We start from the raw sequence: 17181 nt of genomic DNA, 5'->3' as shown, positions 1-17181 counted from the left end.
CAGCTGGCATTGAGGAGGGAAGAAAGCAGTACAGTGGCCCCTTTGCATGGGGACAGCCCTTCCTGATACCCCCCTCCAGGGGGCCCAGGTGCTGCAGATGCCAGTCGCCCAGCCCCCAGTCTCCTCTCCATGTTGGGGTTGGGCCTTCGGGAGCTGTGCTAGCTCCAGCATTCCCCCTGCCCCCACTGCCATTTCCCCAGACCCCAGGTGCCAGGGTGTCCACAGCTTATTCCTCACTGCAGCCCGATGCTCATCTCTGAGTCACCCTTTGATGAGGTCCACTTCCTGTCTGCACCCCGTTATTAACTGGACTGTTCTTTCTCTGACTGTGTATACTTGTCTCCCAGACAACCATGGGGAGTGATGGGCAGGCCAGGACTCCAGTGCAGGCCCAGCCTTGCCTCCAACCCAGGCACTTACCCTGTCCCCGCACCCATACCTCAAATCGGAGCTGAGTTTGGGGTCAGGGCCACAGACTCAGCTCCTCCTTCCAGGGCTCCCAGCCCATTGCCATGGAAACCCACAAACCTACAAACTCCTGTAACTTCTGTGAAGTTGAAGAGCACGGTTCTTGCACAGAAAAGAAGACATGCAGAAGAGCAGAAGAGAGAAGCCACCTGTGGTTCCAGGTCAGATGATGGCCGAGCCTTGCTTTCACTGCTCCTTCTGTCAGGGAATTGCCACACCCTTAGACTTAAGTGAGATGGGGAGGAGAGAGACTTTCTCCCTATCCACCTCTGTCACCCTGAGACCTAATGGGAAGATTAGGACCTATAAAGCCTGCAAATGAGCCGCTGAGTGGCACGGGCCAGATGACCATCTCTCCCTCTGCCCCCCACCTGAATTCTACTTGGTCTTCTCAGCACAGGAGTTGAGCCTCACCATCTTGGGGAGCCACGGACTCAGGCTAGAGTGAGTAATTTTTCCTTGCAGGAAAGGAAAATCAGTCTTAGCCTTGCCTCCAACTGACCTACCCAAGGTCTCCAGGTATTTTATCCTATCTGGCAGAAAAGAATTTCAGGAGGAGACAAGCAGTGAAGTAAAACATTTTATTTGAACTTTATTTGGAGACTTTTAGGAAGGGCAAGGGAGAAGAACAAAGGAAAAGAGCTCAAGGGAGAGCACTGGCTTCTCCAGAGATGGAGAGAACCCCAGTACATATCTCAAGAGGGGAGATGTGGGTGCCACATGTGCTTGGCCACATGAGTACAAGCAGCACATGGGTCCAGGCAGCATATGCACACCAGGTGGCTTTTATAGGATTTCTCTAAACTGTCTCCACGTGGGCTTCTACCTAGGTAAAAGTCCGTTGCTAGGGTAGTTGCCAAGGGGGTAGAGTTGGGAGTGGTCCATGGTCTTTTTTGAAATTCCTTTCCTAACCTTTGTTCCTGCTGGAGCTTCTCTCAGAGTCTCTTGGCACCAGCAAGGTCTTATCAGGCCTTAATTCCTATGCTCACAGGTGAGGGCTTTTTTTGCAAGGCTATTGGTTTTTATTATTTCCCAGGAATTTCATTGCTATGAGGGACTTTCCCTGTCTACCCACCTGCCTACATCAACTGCATTCTGATTACCTCTCAGGGGCACATAACCAGCTCCCCTCTGCTCTCCCTCACCATTGCCCCGCCGGTCAGTTTCTTTTGTGGTGGACAGCTGGGTTGCTTCTGGTATTGCAAATAATCTTGGAATATTCTCCATCCACTTAGCAATATTTCCCCTTGACCTGCTCAGGGACGTGCATCACCTGGTTACTGGGCATGCAGCCATGGACAAGACAGAGGCATGAGCAGACACATCTCTGGGCACATCCTTGAGGAGTTCCTCAGCTCAGCGCGGGCCTGGCAGGGGCACTGCTGGGCCACAAGACACACCTTTACCTGTCCCAGAGTCCTCTGTGGGACTCACTCTGTTTTCAGCCATGGAACACTGTGCTCTGGCCTGGGCTGGCAGCAGGTTTGGAGCAAGGAAGGCCACGGGGGACGGAGCAGGCCCTGGAACTGGGATCCTGGCCTGTGAGGCTGTCCTTGTCTCTTGGACCAGAGCTTCAGTCCGTGGCTGCCGTCCTAGGTTGGACTGCTGGGTGGCGGGCACGCAATAGAATGTTAGAAATCGGCCACTCGACACGCCCAGAGCTTCCAACGGGCGTCCCGAGTTAGGATCTGGGGACACTCGGGAGGGAGAATTGGGCTCCGAGGGCGGGTCTGGCCCAGTCCCCCCGGCCCCTCCCCTTCCAGCGCTCGGGGCGCAAGCCCAGGTAGCTCGGGAGCGCAAACCTGTCGAGCCGGTTTTGAGTCGCGGGAAGGAGGTGCTAAAGGATGCACCGCTGGGCCGGTGCTGGGTCGGCACTCTTGGCTGCCTGAGCCTGGCTCCCTCCTACCCGCAGCCCGCCCGCCCGCCCGCCCGCAGACCCCAATGCCGCGGCCGTCGCGCCTCCTGGCGCCCCTGCTGGGCCTGGGGCTGACCCTGAGCCTGCACGCGGCGGGAGCCACCGCCGACTGCGGGTCTCTGGGCCCCGCCGAGCGCCTGGTGTTCACCCCCGCGTCCCGCGCACGGTGGCTGGCCCCTCGCGTCCGCGCGCCGGGACCCCTGGACCCGCTCTACAGCACCGTGCGCCGCTTCCTCGCGGTGGTGCAGCTGAACCCCTTTCCCGCGGGTGAGTCGCCCCTGCCAGGGTTGGCCTGGGGAGGGGGGGTGGTGGTGGTCAAGGCAAGCTGCATCTCCCCCCACCCAAGGGACGCCAGCGGCCAGCAGGCACTAGCCAGCCAGGGCACCTTCCAGAAGGCCTGGGACATCCGCTGAGGTGACCCATTCCTGCCTTCCCATGTGACCTTGGGCAAGCCCCTTTGCTCCTGCCTGTCTTCCTCCCCGAACAGAGAACTGGGGGCACTGGGAACCAGGCGGCCTGTGGGAGCTGCGGAACCCCATCCCACCTGTCCCCTGCCCAGGGACTGAGAGGTGCTCCCACAGGCCTGGTGGTTTCTGCTTTCCACCCAGCCACAGCTCCAAGTTCTCTCCACCCAGATTCCAGGGGAGGTTGGGGGGTCGGACATCCCCGCAAGAGGTGGGCAGGACCCGGAAGACCAGGTCCCAGCTTGCCTCTTTACCTAGAGCTGGTGAAGTCGTTACTGAACGAGCCGGAGTCCGTGAAGGTGGATGAGGTGAGCTGGGGAGAAGGGAGCGCCGGGCAGTACCAGGGCTGGCAGGAAGGGGTTTCCACCAGGCACCGAGAGTGTGCGCAGTGTGTTCGCCTTGCACATAGCCCACCCGGGTCCAGTCCCGGCCACCGCATACGGGCCCTCCAGCCCAGCAGGAGTGATTCCTGAGTGCAGAGCCAGGAGTAAGTCCTGAGCAGCCCCACTCCGGGTGCGAGTCTAGGGACTCCCCCAACGGAACCAGCCTGGGTTCCGGCCCCAGCTGGACAGGCCGAGCCTCCTCCGGGCACTTTTTGTTCTCTCTCGGGGCGGTGGGAGGCTGGGCGCGGGGTTCAGGCCCGTCCCACATGCCGGCCCGACTCCCCAGGTGGTGCGGTACCAGGCGGGCTACGTGGTGTGCGCCGTGATCGCCGGCCTCTACCTGCTGGCGGTGCCCACCGCCGGGCTGTGTTTCTGCTGCTGCCGCCGGCGCCGGCACTGCGGGGGCCGCGTGAAGACGGAGCACAAGGGCCTGGCGTGCGAACGCGGCGCCCTGCTGGCCTTCCTGCTGCTGACCACCCTCGTGCTGCTGTGAGCAGTGCCCAGGCGCGGTGGGGAGGGGCCGGGCCCGCTGCCCCGCGTTCGCCAGCCAGCCCCTCCCTCTCCCGCATCCCCGCAGGGTCGGCGTCGTGTGTGCCTTCGTCACCAACCAGCGCGTGCACCAGCACACGGGCCCCAGCGTGGAGGCCGTGCCCGAGACCCTGCTCAGCCTGCGGGGCCTGGTCGCCGATGTCCCCCAGGTGAGCGCCCCACGCGCCCCCAGGCTGGGTGGGTCGTGCGGGTTAGGGACGCGCTCCCGCGCCGACCGCCCCCTGCTGGAGGGTCGTTGCAGCGCGCTGGGGGGGGGGGGGGGCGAGCAGGTGAGCAGCCCTGGGTTTGGGTGGACGCTCCAGGGGGGGCTTTCGGAATGCAGGGAAGAGCAGGCGCGTGGCTCTGTGTTTGCTTAGGAGCTGCAGGCTGTGGCAGAGCAGTTCTCCCTGCCCCAGAAGCGTGTCTTGGAAGACCTGGATGGTGAGGCTCACAGCTGGTTGCACCCTGTATCCGTCTGCTTGGGAACTCCATGACAGAGGACTGGGCTGCAGGATTTGAGAGTCTGACGCTGGGATCTGGGGAGGGAGGCTGGATGGATGAGGGGGTAGGGAGCAGCTCCCCCCCCCCCCCCAGCCTGTATTGCCATGTGCTCTCCAGGAGTTGGCCTGAACATCGGCAACACAATCCATGCCCAGCTCAGGGGTACCGTGGAGCATACACTGAACTCAGTGCAGAGCCTGGGTCAGGGTGAGTGGGGGCGCCCATATGGGGGCAGGGAGCCGGCAGCAGGTGTCCACACCCCAGCCCCAGTCAGCCCTGTAACCCCCACCCATGACTTTCTTTGACTTTTATATACCTTGATCTCCTCACTTCCATTGGCTTTCCTGCCAGTTTCTGCTTTGCCATGCCCTGAGGCTTCCCTCCAGCCCTGCCCACTGTTGGCTGGGGAGGGGAGGACGCTCAGGACTTCGTGGGGGGGAGGGGAGGGCACTCAGGACCCAGTGTGGGGGAGGGGAGGGCACTCAGGACCAGTGGGGAGAGGGGAGGGCATTGGGGGGAGAACATTAGGGGGGGAAGGGCACTCAGGACTCAGTGGGGGGAGGGGAGGGCACTTCGCCTCCTGCAGGTTACAAAGGATGAGGGGCCACTGCTCAGTAGCGTGGGTCTCTCAGCCCTGCAGATGTCTGTGGACCACCTCCGGGCGCTGAACGCCACCACCGAGGAGCTGAGGCAGGGCCAGCACACCCTGGAGCGGGCCGTGCGGGAGCTCCGGGGGCAGCTCGAGGCCCTGTTGCAGGAGGCAGGCTGCCGGGGCTGCACCTCTGCCCTGGGCCAGGCCCGGGCCCTGGAGCTGGGCGCTGACTTCAGCCAGGTGCAGGCTGGGAGGAGAACCCTGGGAGTGTGTGGGGGAGGGGAGGGTGTCTCCCTGGTGCTGGCCTGTGCTCTGGTGGCTTCCCACCATCCCGGGCCATTTGCGACACAGAGACAGGGAAGGGTTGTAGCCCCTGCTTCCTGTCCTGCCTGAGGTCCCCTCTCAGACCCTGCAGGGACACAGTTCTATCCGGCCCCAAATCTGCAGGTCCCTGCTGTGGAGGATGCCCTGCGCCGTCTCCAGGGCGTGCCCCGGGCCAACTTCTCCGAGATGGTGCAGGAGGTGAGTTGCCCTGCCTGTCTGAGGGTCTGGTGTCCCCCACCACTGGACATGTCAGTGTGTCCCTTCACCCCACCACCAAGCGTATCAGCATGCCCCTCCACACCCTACCCTGCCTATCTGAGGTCCCCCCACCACCGGGGTGCTTTTGCCTGAGACCCCAGCCATCATGTCCCATGGGATCGGGGCTGGGCTCTGAGTGCCCTGGTCTGTTGGGACACAGCTCAGATGGAAGAGCGGGAACCCCGAGGGGGTGGGGGCGCGAGCCAAGCTAGCAGAAGGCTCCCCTGGGTGGAGATTAGTTGGTGTGTGTGTGTGTGTGTGTGTGTGTGTGTGTGTGTGTGTGTGTGTGTGTGCCGTGTGAGTCAGCAACGTGACCCAGGGCCTGGAAAATGCCAGAGCTGGGGAAATGGTGAGTCAGTGGTACAAGGTGGCTGGCGTGGAAGGTTCCAGGAGCAAGGAAGTGACTGCTGGAGTGGGAAGAGCAGGTTGGAGCTCGACAGCTGTGGGGAGCAGACCTGGCTCTCTGGGCAGGGCTCCAGGTGGCAGTGGTGTGAGGGAAGGCGGCCCCTACAGTCTTGGGCCATGGGCTGGGGGTAGCCAGGCTGGCTCTGGGGGCGCTGAATTCGGCTGAGGCGGCCAGAGGGAACAACAGGGAGTGTGGTTTCCACTCTTGGGAGCTGGGAGCAGAGGAGAGACCGTGTCTCGGGGCTCCGAGATGGGAGGGCAGAGCCTTGTGTTGGTCCTGCAGGAGAACAACACCTTCAACGCCCTCCCGTTCCTGACCGCCCTCCAGGTGGCAGACAGGGTCCAAGGTGAGGCCTGCTCTGTGCACCCCAAACCCTTCCAAAGAGGCTGAGCCAGAGGGGGAGGGAGCATGGAGAGGATGGGGAGGTGGTCCATCCTGGGCTGGGGTGGAGTGAGCCTTCTCTGGGCCCCTACATGTGCCTCACGCCCATCCCCTACCCCTACCCCCGGGCCCCTGGACACCCTCCCCATCCCCTGTGTCCCTGCTGTCTTGGACAGAGCTGAGAAAGGTGGTGCAGAAGCAGCCCAAGGGGCTGAGCTCGCTGTCAGAGGGCTTCCCCAGCTGGGAGGCCGCCGCGCGCTGGAGCCAGGCGCTGGAGGACGTGGAACAGCGCAGCCGGCCCTACCTGAAGGAGGTGCAGCGATACGAGAGATACAGGTGCCAGTTCCCAACACCTCTGCACCTTGTCATCTGCAGCCTCTGCTGACACTGAACATGAGCCCTTAGCTCTAGGCCCTCTGGGGTCCCAGCTGAGCACCCCTGGGTTTGGAGGTCGGGACCAGTGGCCAGAGGGAGGGTCTCAGAAACCGACTAGACCACAGTCTTAATGTTCCCACCTTTGGGTGTGTGCCCCCGCCCCTAGCCGCTTGCTCGGTCAGTGAGAGACTGTCCAGGGTTACTGATGCGAGCACTTCTCATGGCAGGTGGATCCTAGGCTGCGTGCTGTGCTCCATGGTCCTGCTGGTGGTGGTCTGTAACCTGCTGGGTCTCAACCTTGGCATCTGGGGGCTGTGGGCCAGGGAGGACCCCAGCCACTCGGAAGCCAAGGGCGAGGCTGGAGCCCGCCTCCTTTTGATGTAAGCAGGGCTGGGCGGAGGGGCCTCTTGACGCTGGGCCACCCAGGCCCTCCCACATCTGTAGACAGCTGCTCGAGAGGCCACAGGGCTGGTCCTGGGGGTTAGAGCACCACCTGGAACCCCAACTCTGCTCATGCTGCTGCCTTGTGTGGGCCTTCGTGTCTGTGTGTTTCCACGCATGGGGTGAGAGCAGGAAGGGCATACTGAGAACCTTCCTGCCCTCTTGGGAACTGGTCATGAAGCGGGCATGTTTCCCTTCTGAGCCCAGTGTCAGCCACCAAAGCCCCCTCCTGAGGCCCAGCACTCAGAAGCACTTGTGAGCAGGGATGCAAATCCAGCCCACAGTGGACCAGCCCCAGCCCCCAAGTCTCCTGCCCTGCAGGGCTCTGCCTCCCTCACAAAGGAGCCCTTCTGGCCAGAGGCTCTGGGACTGTCTCTGCCCTGGGACTGGTCCCTACTCCCTGCTGGCTCCTGGAGTCATTCAGCCCTCCCACACACACCCCTAGTCCCAGGGTGCACAGCCCAGGGGGAGGGGGAGGACGTGGGGAGGCTGGAGTGGGCACCGTTAACCTTCTAGGTTCCCTGCTACCCCCCGGGAGAGGCTGGCCTGGCCTGCCAGCCCCCCATTCCACTCACCCCTGCCCTCTGCCTTCCCAGGAGCGCAGGACTCAGCTTCCTCTTTGCCGCCCCTCTTATCCTGCTGGTCTTCGCCACCTTCCTGGTGGGGGGCAACGTTCAGACCCTGCTGTGCCGCAGCTGGGAGAGCGGGGAGCTCTATGAGGTGCGCCCCACGCTCCAGCCCACCTTAGGAAGGGGAGTCAAATGGAATAGAGGGGCCAATTGGGGGGGGGCGTGGCAGGCCTGGGAAGGAAAACCAAAGTTTGCTGCGGGCTAAGCAGATGGCAGGAGCCCGGGAAGGTTCTCTGGCCCTCAGCCCCTCCGCACCCAGAAAAGCCCCCACCAGCCAGATGCTCATCTCCCTGCCCAGGACCAGGCATCAGGTCGCTTCCTCCGTCCAAGGGCAGGGTCAGGGCTGACTGGAGTTCAAGGATCTTCCATGCAGGAGCTCTGGGTGGGATCTGGTCTGAGCTGGCTCAGGCAGCCGAGGGCCAGGGGTGCCGGTGTGGCCTCCCTCGACCCCGACCCCGGCCAGGCCCCATCTTTCCCTCTGTTCCCTCCCCAGTTCGCTGACACGCCAGGAAACTTGCCCCCTTCCATGAACTTGACCCAACTTCTTGGTCTGAAGAAGAACATCAGCATTCTCCTAGCCTATGAGTGAGTAGGACGCATGAGGGGCTGTGGGCAAGTGAGGGGGAGGCTCCCCCGAGGGATCCTGGGTGACGTTCATCCCCTGCCTGCTTTCTCAGGTGAGAGCCATTCAGCTTTCTTTCCTTTCTCTCCTCCACAATGCTCGCCTGCAGGCAGTGCCGGGAAGGAGCTGCGCTCTGGAAGGTTCTACAGCTCAATGACTCCTATGACCTGGAAAAGCACCTGGATATCAGCCAGGTGAGGGAAACTTCTGGAAGGCTTTGGCGACCCTGGCTGCAGGCTCTCTCCTCTGGCCTTGCCTCTGTGGAGGGACAATCTCCTGGAGCCCCAGAAATCTAGAGGAGGGAGCAAGGTGCACAGGGGGCAAGCTCAGAGCCTGCCCCAGGGCTAGAACCTCAGGGCAGGTTCCAGGTGGGGGTGGGGAGCTGGGGGTGGAAACGCTCAGAGCATTGCCTCCAGGAAAGGGCACATGCGAGTGGTAGAGCATACTGGTGATGGCCCCAGGACTGTGTGATAGCCCAGGCCAGTTGCGTGGGGGTGTGGCCGCTGTGAGTGTCTGGGAAATGTGTCCTGGTGGTGGTGACGGACAGACGTGATAGGGGAAGGCTCAACCCAGGCCTCTTTCCCAGCTTGCATGGCTGGTGGTGGTGGTAGCAGAGTTTAGAACAGAACTGGAGAGAAGTGCCCTGCCAGTAGGGACGTTTGGTACGAAGAACAGAATGACTTCCCACAAGAAAAACTTTGGTTTTCCTTCCCGAGGCATGTGGCCTCCTGAATGTGATCCCACCTTGTTTCTCTCCCAGCCGGAGAGAGATGGGAGTCCAGCTGCCGTGACCCTGGGCTAGTCATGGGAATACCCCCATTTCTCTCACCTGCTGTCCATTTCAGGCCAACACTAGAACTTTCTAGAAACCCTGCCTCCTCCGTTGAAATGCTCAACCCACTCTCATCCCCACAGAGTAGCATGGGCTGGGGGTTGCTACCCAGCTCTGACTGCAAGCCTGGCTCCGTCCAGGCCCTGCTCAGTGGGAGCCCAGCCCTGGTCCTGCAAGAGGAGATGTCCAACAGGCCCCAGAAGGCCCCTGGGCCCAGGGGACACTGCCATCTTGGGGCCAAATATGACTTTTAGAGTCTAGTCTGCTGCTCTTTAAATACCTATCCTGGAGCTGGAGCCATAGCACAACAGGTAGGGTGTTTGCCTTGCACAAGGCTGACCCGGGTTCGATTCTTAGCATCCCATATGGTCCCCCAGGCACCGCCAGGACTAATTCCTGAGTGCATGAGCCAGGAGTGTGACCCAAAAAGAAAAGAAAAAACCACTTATCCTGCCCTTGTCAAATAACTAGACCTGGCATGCTTTCCAGGAAAGGAAGGTTGTCTGCGCGCAAACACCAGAAACCTTTATGTGTTCCTGAGACACCGCTTTCAGACCCTTCTCTAGCCCTAGGAGAGGGTGTCATGGCAAGGCTAAGAGTGAGCAGGCACATCCAGCCTCCATGCTGTAACTCACTGCTAACCCTGGCAAGTCTCTGGCCTCAGTTTCTCATTTGGCCAACAGTGGAGCTGAGGGTCTTGCTCTTCCTTTTCACTCTCTCCCAGTGAAACTTGCCTAATGCAGAGGCCCTTTTTATTTGATTTTATTTATTTTTGTATTGAATCAGCTTGAGGTATACAGTTACAAGGTTTTTCCATGATAGGGTTTCAATCATACTATGTTCCAAGACCCATCCCTCCAGTGTGTATTTCCCACCACCAATGTCCCCAGTTCCCCTCCTACCACCCCTCCCCCCACCTCTACGAGAGGTACTTTTCTTCTCTCTCTCTCTCTCTCTCTCTCTCTCTCTCTCTCTCTCTCTCTCTCTCTCCACACCCCTTTTGGGCATTATGGTCTGCAATACTGGTACCAAGAGGTTGTCTTGTATATCCATCCCTTTCCCACTTTTCAGCACTCAGTTCTTGTCCAGGGTGACCCCTGCCCTCTGCCGACGCAGAGACCTCGTTAGACAGCAGTCCCATTCTCACTAGAAAGGGCTGTTTCCTTCATTCTTTCCGCCATTCATTCATCTTTTGCACATTCAACAAACTCCAACCGTTGTCTCCACCCCACCCCCAGGCCACCACTCTGGGGTTCTGCCCAGACCTGGCAGACAACCCCGGTGAGCAGATGGCAATAAACAAACACACACATCAATGTCATGCCCAAGTGGCAGGTGCTGTGACGTGCCCACATATCAGACCAGGTCACGTGGTGGAGGGGGGCAGGGATGCCACTTCACCTCAGGGGGTCCGGGGAGGTCCATGGTACCATTCAGTGCCAGGGGGTGGGGGTGAGGGGGTGCACCCCAGTCTGGAGGAGGGCTGGGATGGTGGGGGTGGAGTAAGGGCCCCAGATATCCAGAAAAGGGGCCGGGGGTCTAGTCACCCCTCACCTTCGTGTTCCCTCTGGCCCCAGTACACCGCCCAACTGAAGCAGGACCTGAAGAACCTCAGGGTGAATGTTCAGAACTTGGATCTGCTGAGCACAGACGCCCGCCGGGACCTGCAGGCCCTGCAGAGCAGCGGGATCGAGCAGATCCAGTACCCCATCTTCCACAGCCAGGTCAGCAGCCCGGGGCAGGGAGCCTCCCCTCAGCCTCCTCCCGGCTCCCTGCACGTGATTGTGGAGGACTTCCCGTGCCCGCAGGCCACAAGCCCTCCCAGACTGTCCCCCACAGTCGCTGATCCTGATCCTGACCCCACACAGTGGTGAAGGGGCTGGTGGGACGTGGCCTCTGGAAGGTCATACCAGACAGTGCCTTGTGTTTGTTCTCTTGGGGGGATGCCACCCCATCAATGCTGGGGTGAAGTGTGCCTCAGTTTCCCTCCCATCCTGATGTGTTTCAGCCCCACTGCAATCTGTGTGACTGACGTGTCATCACAGGGTAGCTCTGAGGAGACTGGGAGTCGGGGGTACTGGCAGCACCAGGCTGCATCTCACTCCCTGTCTCCTGCTTCCTCCAGCTGCAGAAGCCCGTGCTGACCACAGAGGTGGAGCGGCTGGCCGAGGCGCTGGACAGGCTGGCACAGGCTCAGGTGAGAAGGCGGCAGGAGAGCATCAGGCAGTGGCCTCGAGACAACTGAGCGAGGGGTGGGGGGGTGGGATGAGGGTGTCAGGGGGCTGGTAGAACCCTGCCAGTGAGGGCTGAAGCCTGGACTGCAGGATTTTTGCTGTGTTCATGCTGATTAAACTTAGTCCCAGTTGACTGTGTGACCTTGGACTAATTGGTCAACCTCTCAGGACCTCTACGTGCATACTGCCTGTAGAATCTGCATCACAGGTCCTAAGAGCTCAGAGATGGGTCAGATACCATGGCCGTCCTCTCCAAGAACTAAAACATGTGTGTGTAGAGTGTGTGTGTGTGTGGTAGCATTTTGTACTTTTAAAGACTGAGAGTTTAGACCAGTGAGATAATAAAGGTAAAAAGTAAAGGCCCTCCCGTTGATCGTCGATTTGCTCGAGCGGGCCCAGTAACGTCTCCATTGGAGACTTTGTTGTTACTGTGTCTGGCATATCCAATACTCTCGGTAGCTTGCCGGGCTCTCGGAGAGGGGCGGAGGAATCGAACTCGGGTCGGCCATGTTGGCCGCTTGTAAGGCGAACGCCCTACCTGCTGTGCTATCGCTCCAGCCCAGTGAGATAATAAATAATAATAATAAAGGGTGCATACTTTGAATCCAGGGCTGGAGTGATAGCACATCTATGAATCCAGGGCTGGAGTGATAGCACATCAGGTAGGGCATTTGCCTTGCAAGCAACCAACATAGCCGACCCGAGTTTGATTCCTCCGCCCCTCTCGGAGAGCCTGGCAAGCTACTGAGAGTATCTCGCCCGCACGGCAAAGCCTGGCAAGCTACCCGTGACGTATTCGATATGCCAAACACAGTAACAATTGTCACAATGGAGACGTTACTGGGCCTGCTCAAGCAAATCGATGAACAACAGGACAGTGACAGTGACTTTGAATCCACAGTACCCCATTTGATCCCTGGCACTGGGCGGGGTCCTTCTGACTGCTGGGCACCGTAGGGCCTGAACAGTGCCATACTCTTGGGCCTGATGGGCTGAAACTTGCGGGGAGTGGCCCCCAGATCCCTTGAGCACAGGTTGGAGTCCTGTCCCCCAAAATAAAGAGAGGAAAAGAGAGAGGGAGGAAGGGGGAAAGGGAGGAAGGGAGGGAGAGAGGGAGGAAGGGAGAGAGAGGGAGAGAGAAGGAGGAAGGGAGGGAGAGGAAGTGAGGAAGAGAGGGAGAGAGAGAGGGAGGGAGGGAGAGCGTGCCTGAAAAAGTTCTGCTGGAGACAAGTTACATGCAGCCTGCTCCAGTGCAGAGAGAGGCACACGAGTTTCCACAGTGCTCGGACATTTCCTGATGGGCTTGGGGTCCACCCTGCAAGCCTGCTCTGTCCCTGTGGGCTCAGGAGCCTCCCTTCCGCCTTGGATGGTCTCTCTGGTCACTGGGGCACGCGTGGGGCGTGCTGGTGGGGTGAGCAGGCACAGGCCAGCAGAGAATCAGAGAATCCGCGTCTCCCTCAGGGGCCCACAGGGCTGCAGGCGCAGCTGCAGGAGAAGGCCCAAGAACTGAGGCGCCTCCACCAGCACCAAGTTGTCCCTCGGCAGGGACTTATGGTAGGTCCAGGGTGCCTGTGGGGGCTGGGCTCATGCAAGTGGGGGAGGGGTGAGGAGGGAACCCTCCCCACCCTCCCGCTTCCTGTACACCTGGCTCCTCAGCCACCCCATCTCTTCTCCACAGGCCATGCTCAACCTCAGTGTTGCAGTCCTGGAGTCCTTGGTACCTCGTCTCCAGGTGGCTGCTGAGGAGACCCGATGGCGGATGGCGGAGGGGGGTGGGTCGGGGGTAGGGGACAGCCAAGGGAGGAAGGAAGGGACCCAGGTTGCTTGGGGCCTGGCCCACTCTGCTCCCTGGCTCTGGCTGGGGCAGCAGGAGAAGGTGGAGTTGGGAGCCTGAGTCTGAACTTTGAGAGGGTGGAGGCAGAGAGAGAGAGGGAGGAAGGGAGGGAGGGAGGGAGGAAGAGAGAAAGGGAGAGGGAGGGAGGAATGAAGGGAAAGAGAGAAAGGGAGGGAGAGAGGGAGAGAGGGAAGGAGAAGAGAGAGGGGGAAAGAAGGAGGGAGAGGGAGGGAGGAAGGGAGAGAGAAGAAGAGAGGAAGGGAAGGGGAAGGAGGGAGGGAGAGAGGGAGGGAAAGGGGGAGAGAGAGGGAGGGAGAGAGGGGGAGGGGGAGGGGAAGGGAGGGAGGGAAGGAAGGAGGGGGAGAGAGAGAGAGAGAGAGAGAGAACATGTGCCTGAGCTGGACTGTCCTTCCCAGCGGGAGACCTCGCAGACCCTGGACGCAGTGGCTCACCTCACTGGAGAGCTGCCGGCCTGGACAAACCGGATCCTGAAGAATGTGAGCAGTGGGACCCTGAGCTGGGCGAGATGGCACCCCAGTCAGAAGGGGCAGCGGGCCAGGCTTCCTCTCCAGCCCATCACCCCCGTGATGCCCGGTCCCCGCCTCTGCCCAGCCCAGCGTCCTCTTTCCCCAGGAGAGTGAGTGCTTCCTGGCCCGGGAGACTGGCTACCTCTCCCAGTACCTGGACTGGGTGAGAGAGGAGGTGAGTGAGGGCAACTGCCCGCGGTCAGTCGGGTGATCTCAGCCTCTCACCTGCTCTTTCCCTGTATGCCCATCTCCCCCAGCCCCAGGGCTTCGAGACTGGACCCAAAAGCCCAAAGTGGCCATTCCAGCCCCCAGCTCTGCTGTCCCTCGGCTGTGTCCTTCTCTGCGACCTGGCTGTGAGCTGGGCTCCGGGGCCTGTGGCCCTCTGTCACTCCCCACCGGCCCTTCCTCATGCCCAGCTTGAGCTACCCAGCCCTCTCGGTCCACCTCTCGGCGTGCCCTGCAGCCACCAGCCCGGCGAGCCTCGAGCCCACCTGTGACCAGCTGTGTCTGTGCACACTGGTGCGGGTCCATCGGGTCTTGCCAGCGCAGTGCCTAACCTCACCAGCCATCAACAGGGGCAGAACGGGAAGGAGGAATGGGGGCCAGGGCAGGCGCCTCCGCCCACATGTCCTTGTGCCTTCCTGTCCCTGCATGGACATCTACATCCCCTGGACATTGGCTCCTCATGGTCCCTGGGCCATGCTGGGCCCCTGCTGCCTCTCCGCACCTCCTTACAGGCCTGCCCCTCACTCCACAGGTGACACAGCACATCGCCACCTGCCAGCCTCTGTCTGGGGCCCTGGACAACAGCCGTGTGATTGTGTGTGACATGCTCACTGACCCTTGGGTGAGCGCCTGGCTATCGACCCACAGTGGCACTGGGCATGGCCTCTGTTCTGGAAGCTTCCTCTGGGTAGGGGCCCCCGGGAGTCGGAGACTGAGCCCACCTTCCCGTTCTAGAACGCCTTCTGGTTCTGCCTGGCTTGGTGCACCTTCTTCCTGATCCCCAGCATCATCTTCGCTGTCAAGACCTCCAAATACTTCCGTCCCATCCGCAAACGGCTCAGGTGAGGGGCCTGCCAGGACCGTGGGTAGGGGCAGTGGCGCCTGGAGCAGGAGTCCCTGGCCTGATCCCCGCCCCACCCCACACCCCTCTGCTCCTTCTGGCTGAAGTGGGGGTCCAGCCCTGGAAAGCCACACCCCGTGGGAGCTCTGGGCCAGAAAGTTCCCCTCTTGTGGGTGGCTCAGCCTCTGGTGCTCACTCAAGCTCTCCACGATTAGCTCTACCAGCTCGGAGGAGACGCAGCTCTTCCACATCCCCCGGGTCACCTCTCTGAAGTTGTAGACCTCAGCGGGGTGAGTGTCCCTGGCCCTGTCTATCCTCAGTCCTCTGAGCCGGGGTGCTGGTGGGCTGGGAGGAGCTGGGATTGGGTGCTCCGGGAAGCTTGGGGACCTGCTGTCTGAGCGCCCCCTCCCTCGGCTTTGTTCTCATCGCAGGGCTCTGCACCCCCGACTGGCACAGTCCCTCCTGACCAGAGGGCGTCCGACATGCTGCCCCCAGAACCTGGGTGGGCAGTCCCACGGCTCTCTGACCCCACCGGCCTGGTCCCTTCATGCCCTTTCCTGCTTGGGATGCCCCTCCTTCATCCCCAGAAGCACATCCCCACCCCTGTGTCCTACACCGATCCTCCACAGGGGAACCCCTGACCCCTTCCACCCCTTTCCTCACCGCCACCCATTCTCCTTACCCCTTCACTTTCACTTCCATCAGGCCTCCTGCCCCTCCGGAAGTCCCTTCCTCTCTGGTTCCCTCTCTAGATCTTTACCTGCTCCCCTGCTGGTGCCCGCGCCCCCCCCCACCCCCCGCCCCATCCCCGGGCTGCTCCCACCCTAGCAGGTAAAACTGTGGAGCAAGCCAGGGGTCTCTGTGTCCTGAATTCAGGCCAATGCAGACTGTGTCTCGTGGCTCTGCTTCAGGGACGTGGACCTTCCCCAGAACACAGTGTGGACTCCTGCGTTCCCCCACCCCCGCCGGGATTAGGGGGCCCCTGTGTGTGGGCAGGGCATCCTTCCTGCACCCAAGAATAAGTGCTGCTGCCCCAGCTGCTCCTAGACCCCACCCACCCCAGCGGCAGCATCTCCCAGGGGGCGCTAGTGAGCCTTTTCCCACCCTTTCCTCCTGCTGGATGACAGGGCCAGTCACCTGGGCTCATCACTAGCCCATTCGCTGCCCTCTCTGCTGACTGGGTCCTGAGTTGCAGGAGTGGGCAAGAGGAGGAGAGAGAGAGAAGAGGAGAGAGCTGGACGGGACTAATCCACCCCAGTGTTCTCAACTTCCCTAAGCCTCCGCTTGGGTTGTTGGTTGATACCAGAGTTCTAGGCTGGTCCTCATATACAGCTGGTGTCTCAGGAGTGTTAGAGCAGGGCGAACACATGTCCCCTGACCACAGACGTGCAGATTGTCCAGGCAGCCAGTTAGATGGGAACTGGGGTGCGTTGGAAGCAGGCATACCTGGGCTCATGTGCTGGCTCAGTTCTTGTTACTGGGCCACCTTGAACGTATTACCCAGCTCTCATTTTCTCTCCTTAGAAAATGGGGAGGCTACTAATAGCCTTCTCATAGGGGAAAAACATGGTAATGAGGTGGAAGCTCTTGGCTGGGGCCATCACCAAATAATTGTTCCTGTGCTGCTAGTTTTTACCAGGGGCGCAGCGGGGTCTGGCAAGCAGAGGGATGAGTGAGATTATGTTCCAGTTCAAAAATATGAAGCCCTTCAAGATTATGGTCTGCTGAGCTGCAGGGGAGTTGGGGGTCTCTGTTTAGTTGTATTTTGCAAACCAGTGACAAAGTTGCTGCTAGGAATTAGCATCCTCACTCTTGCATGCAGACGCCCTAGTGAGCATTCATGAGGGTCAAGCCTGTGGCTTGTCCCTAAGGAAGTTTGCCTCATTTCTCATCTGCTCCCCTGTGTGCAGAAACTCTAGTGCCTTGAGTTTTTTGTTTGTTTCTCTGCAAGTTACTTTTAATTCACTGTCCTATTCCTGAAAATTTTCTGAAATCTTGAAATTACTTTTCTAAAAGCTTGAAATTATTTTAAAATAAAATATTAAAAAATCTTATTTTCCTGGGGGACTGTGATGCCCCAGTTTGAAGATTACTATTTTTATTTGTAGTTATAAGCTTTCATGTTTGGGTTACAATCACACAATTATCAAACACCCATCCCTCCACCAGTGCACACTCCCCACCACCAATATCCCCTGTATACCCCCCCTTTCCCATCCTCCCTCTGTCTCCATGGCAGACATGATTCCCCATAATCTCTCTCTACTTTTGGGCATATGGTTTACAATACAGACCCTGAGAGGTCATCATATTTGGTCCTTTATCTACTTTCTGCACACATCTCCCACCCCGACCAGTTTCTTCAGTCATCTTTTTCTTAGTGATCCCTTCTCTATTCCAT

General features: G+C 59.9%; 1 protein-coding gene across 1 annotated transcript; it reads left to right on the top strand.

Moving 5' to 3' along the window:
- Positions 1 to 2409: 2409 nt before the first annotated feature.
- Positions 2410 to 15071, top strand: PROM2 (prominin 2). Its single transcript, XM_056129110.1, has 23 exons — positions 2410 to 2650; positions 3106 to 3155; positions 3517 to 3719; positions 3808 to 3928; positions 4136 to 4199; positions 4377 to 4466; positions 4892 to 5091; positions 5299 to 5373; positions 6122 to 6185; positions 6397 to 6556; positions 6823 to 6975; positions 7633 to 7756; positions 8159 to 8250; positions 8397 to 8481; positions 10697 to 10843; positions 11245 to 11316; positions 12815 to 12907; positions 13032 to 13085; positions 13604 to 13684; positions 13821 to 13889; positions 14472 to 14561; positions 14675 to 14781; positions 14996 to 15071. Exons 1-23 carry the CDS (start codon positions 2410 to 2412, stop codon positions 15057 to 15059), a joined length of 2499 nt encoding a protein of 832 aa, XP_055985085.1. The 3' UTR covers positions 15060 to 15071.
- Positions 15072 to 17181: the final 2110 nt, after the last annotated feature.

The sequence above is a fragment of the Sorex fumeus genome, unplaced genomic scaffold (genome assembly GCF_029834395.1).
Source record: "Sorex fumeus unplaced genomic scaffold, SorFum_2.1 ptg000006l, whole genome shotgun sequence".
Classification (NCBI taxonomy): Eukaryota; Metazoa; Chordata; class Mammalia; order Eulipotyphla; family Soricidae; genus Sorex; species Sorex fumeus.
The sequence above is the reverse complement of the archived record's forward strand: the minus strand, read 5'-3'. Positions and strand labels throughout refer to the sequence as shown.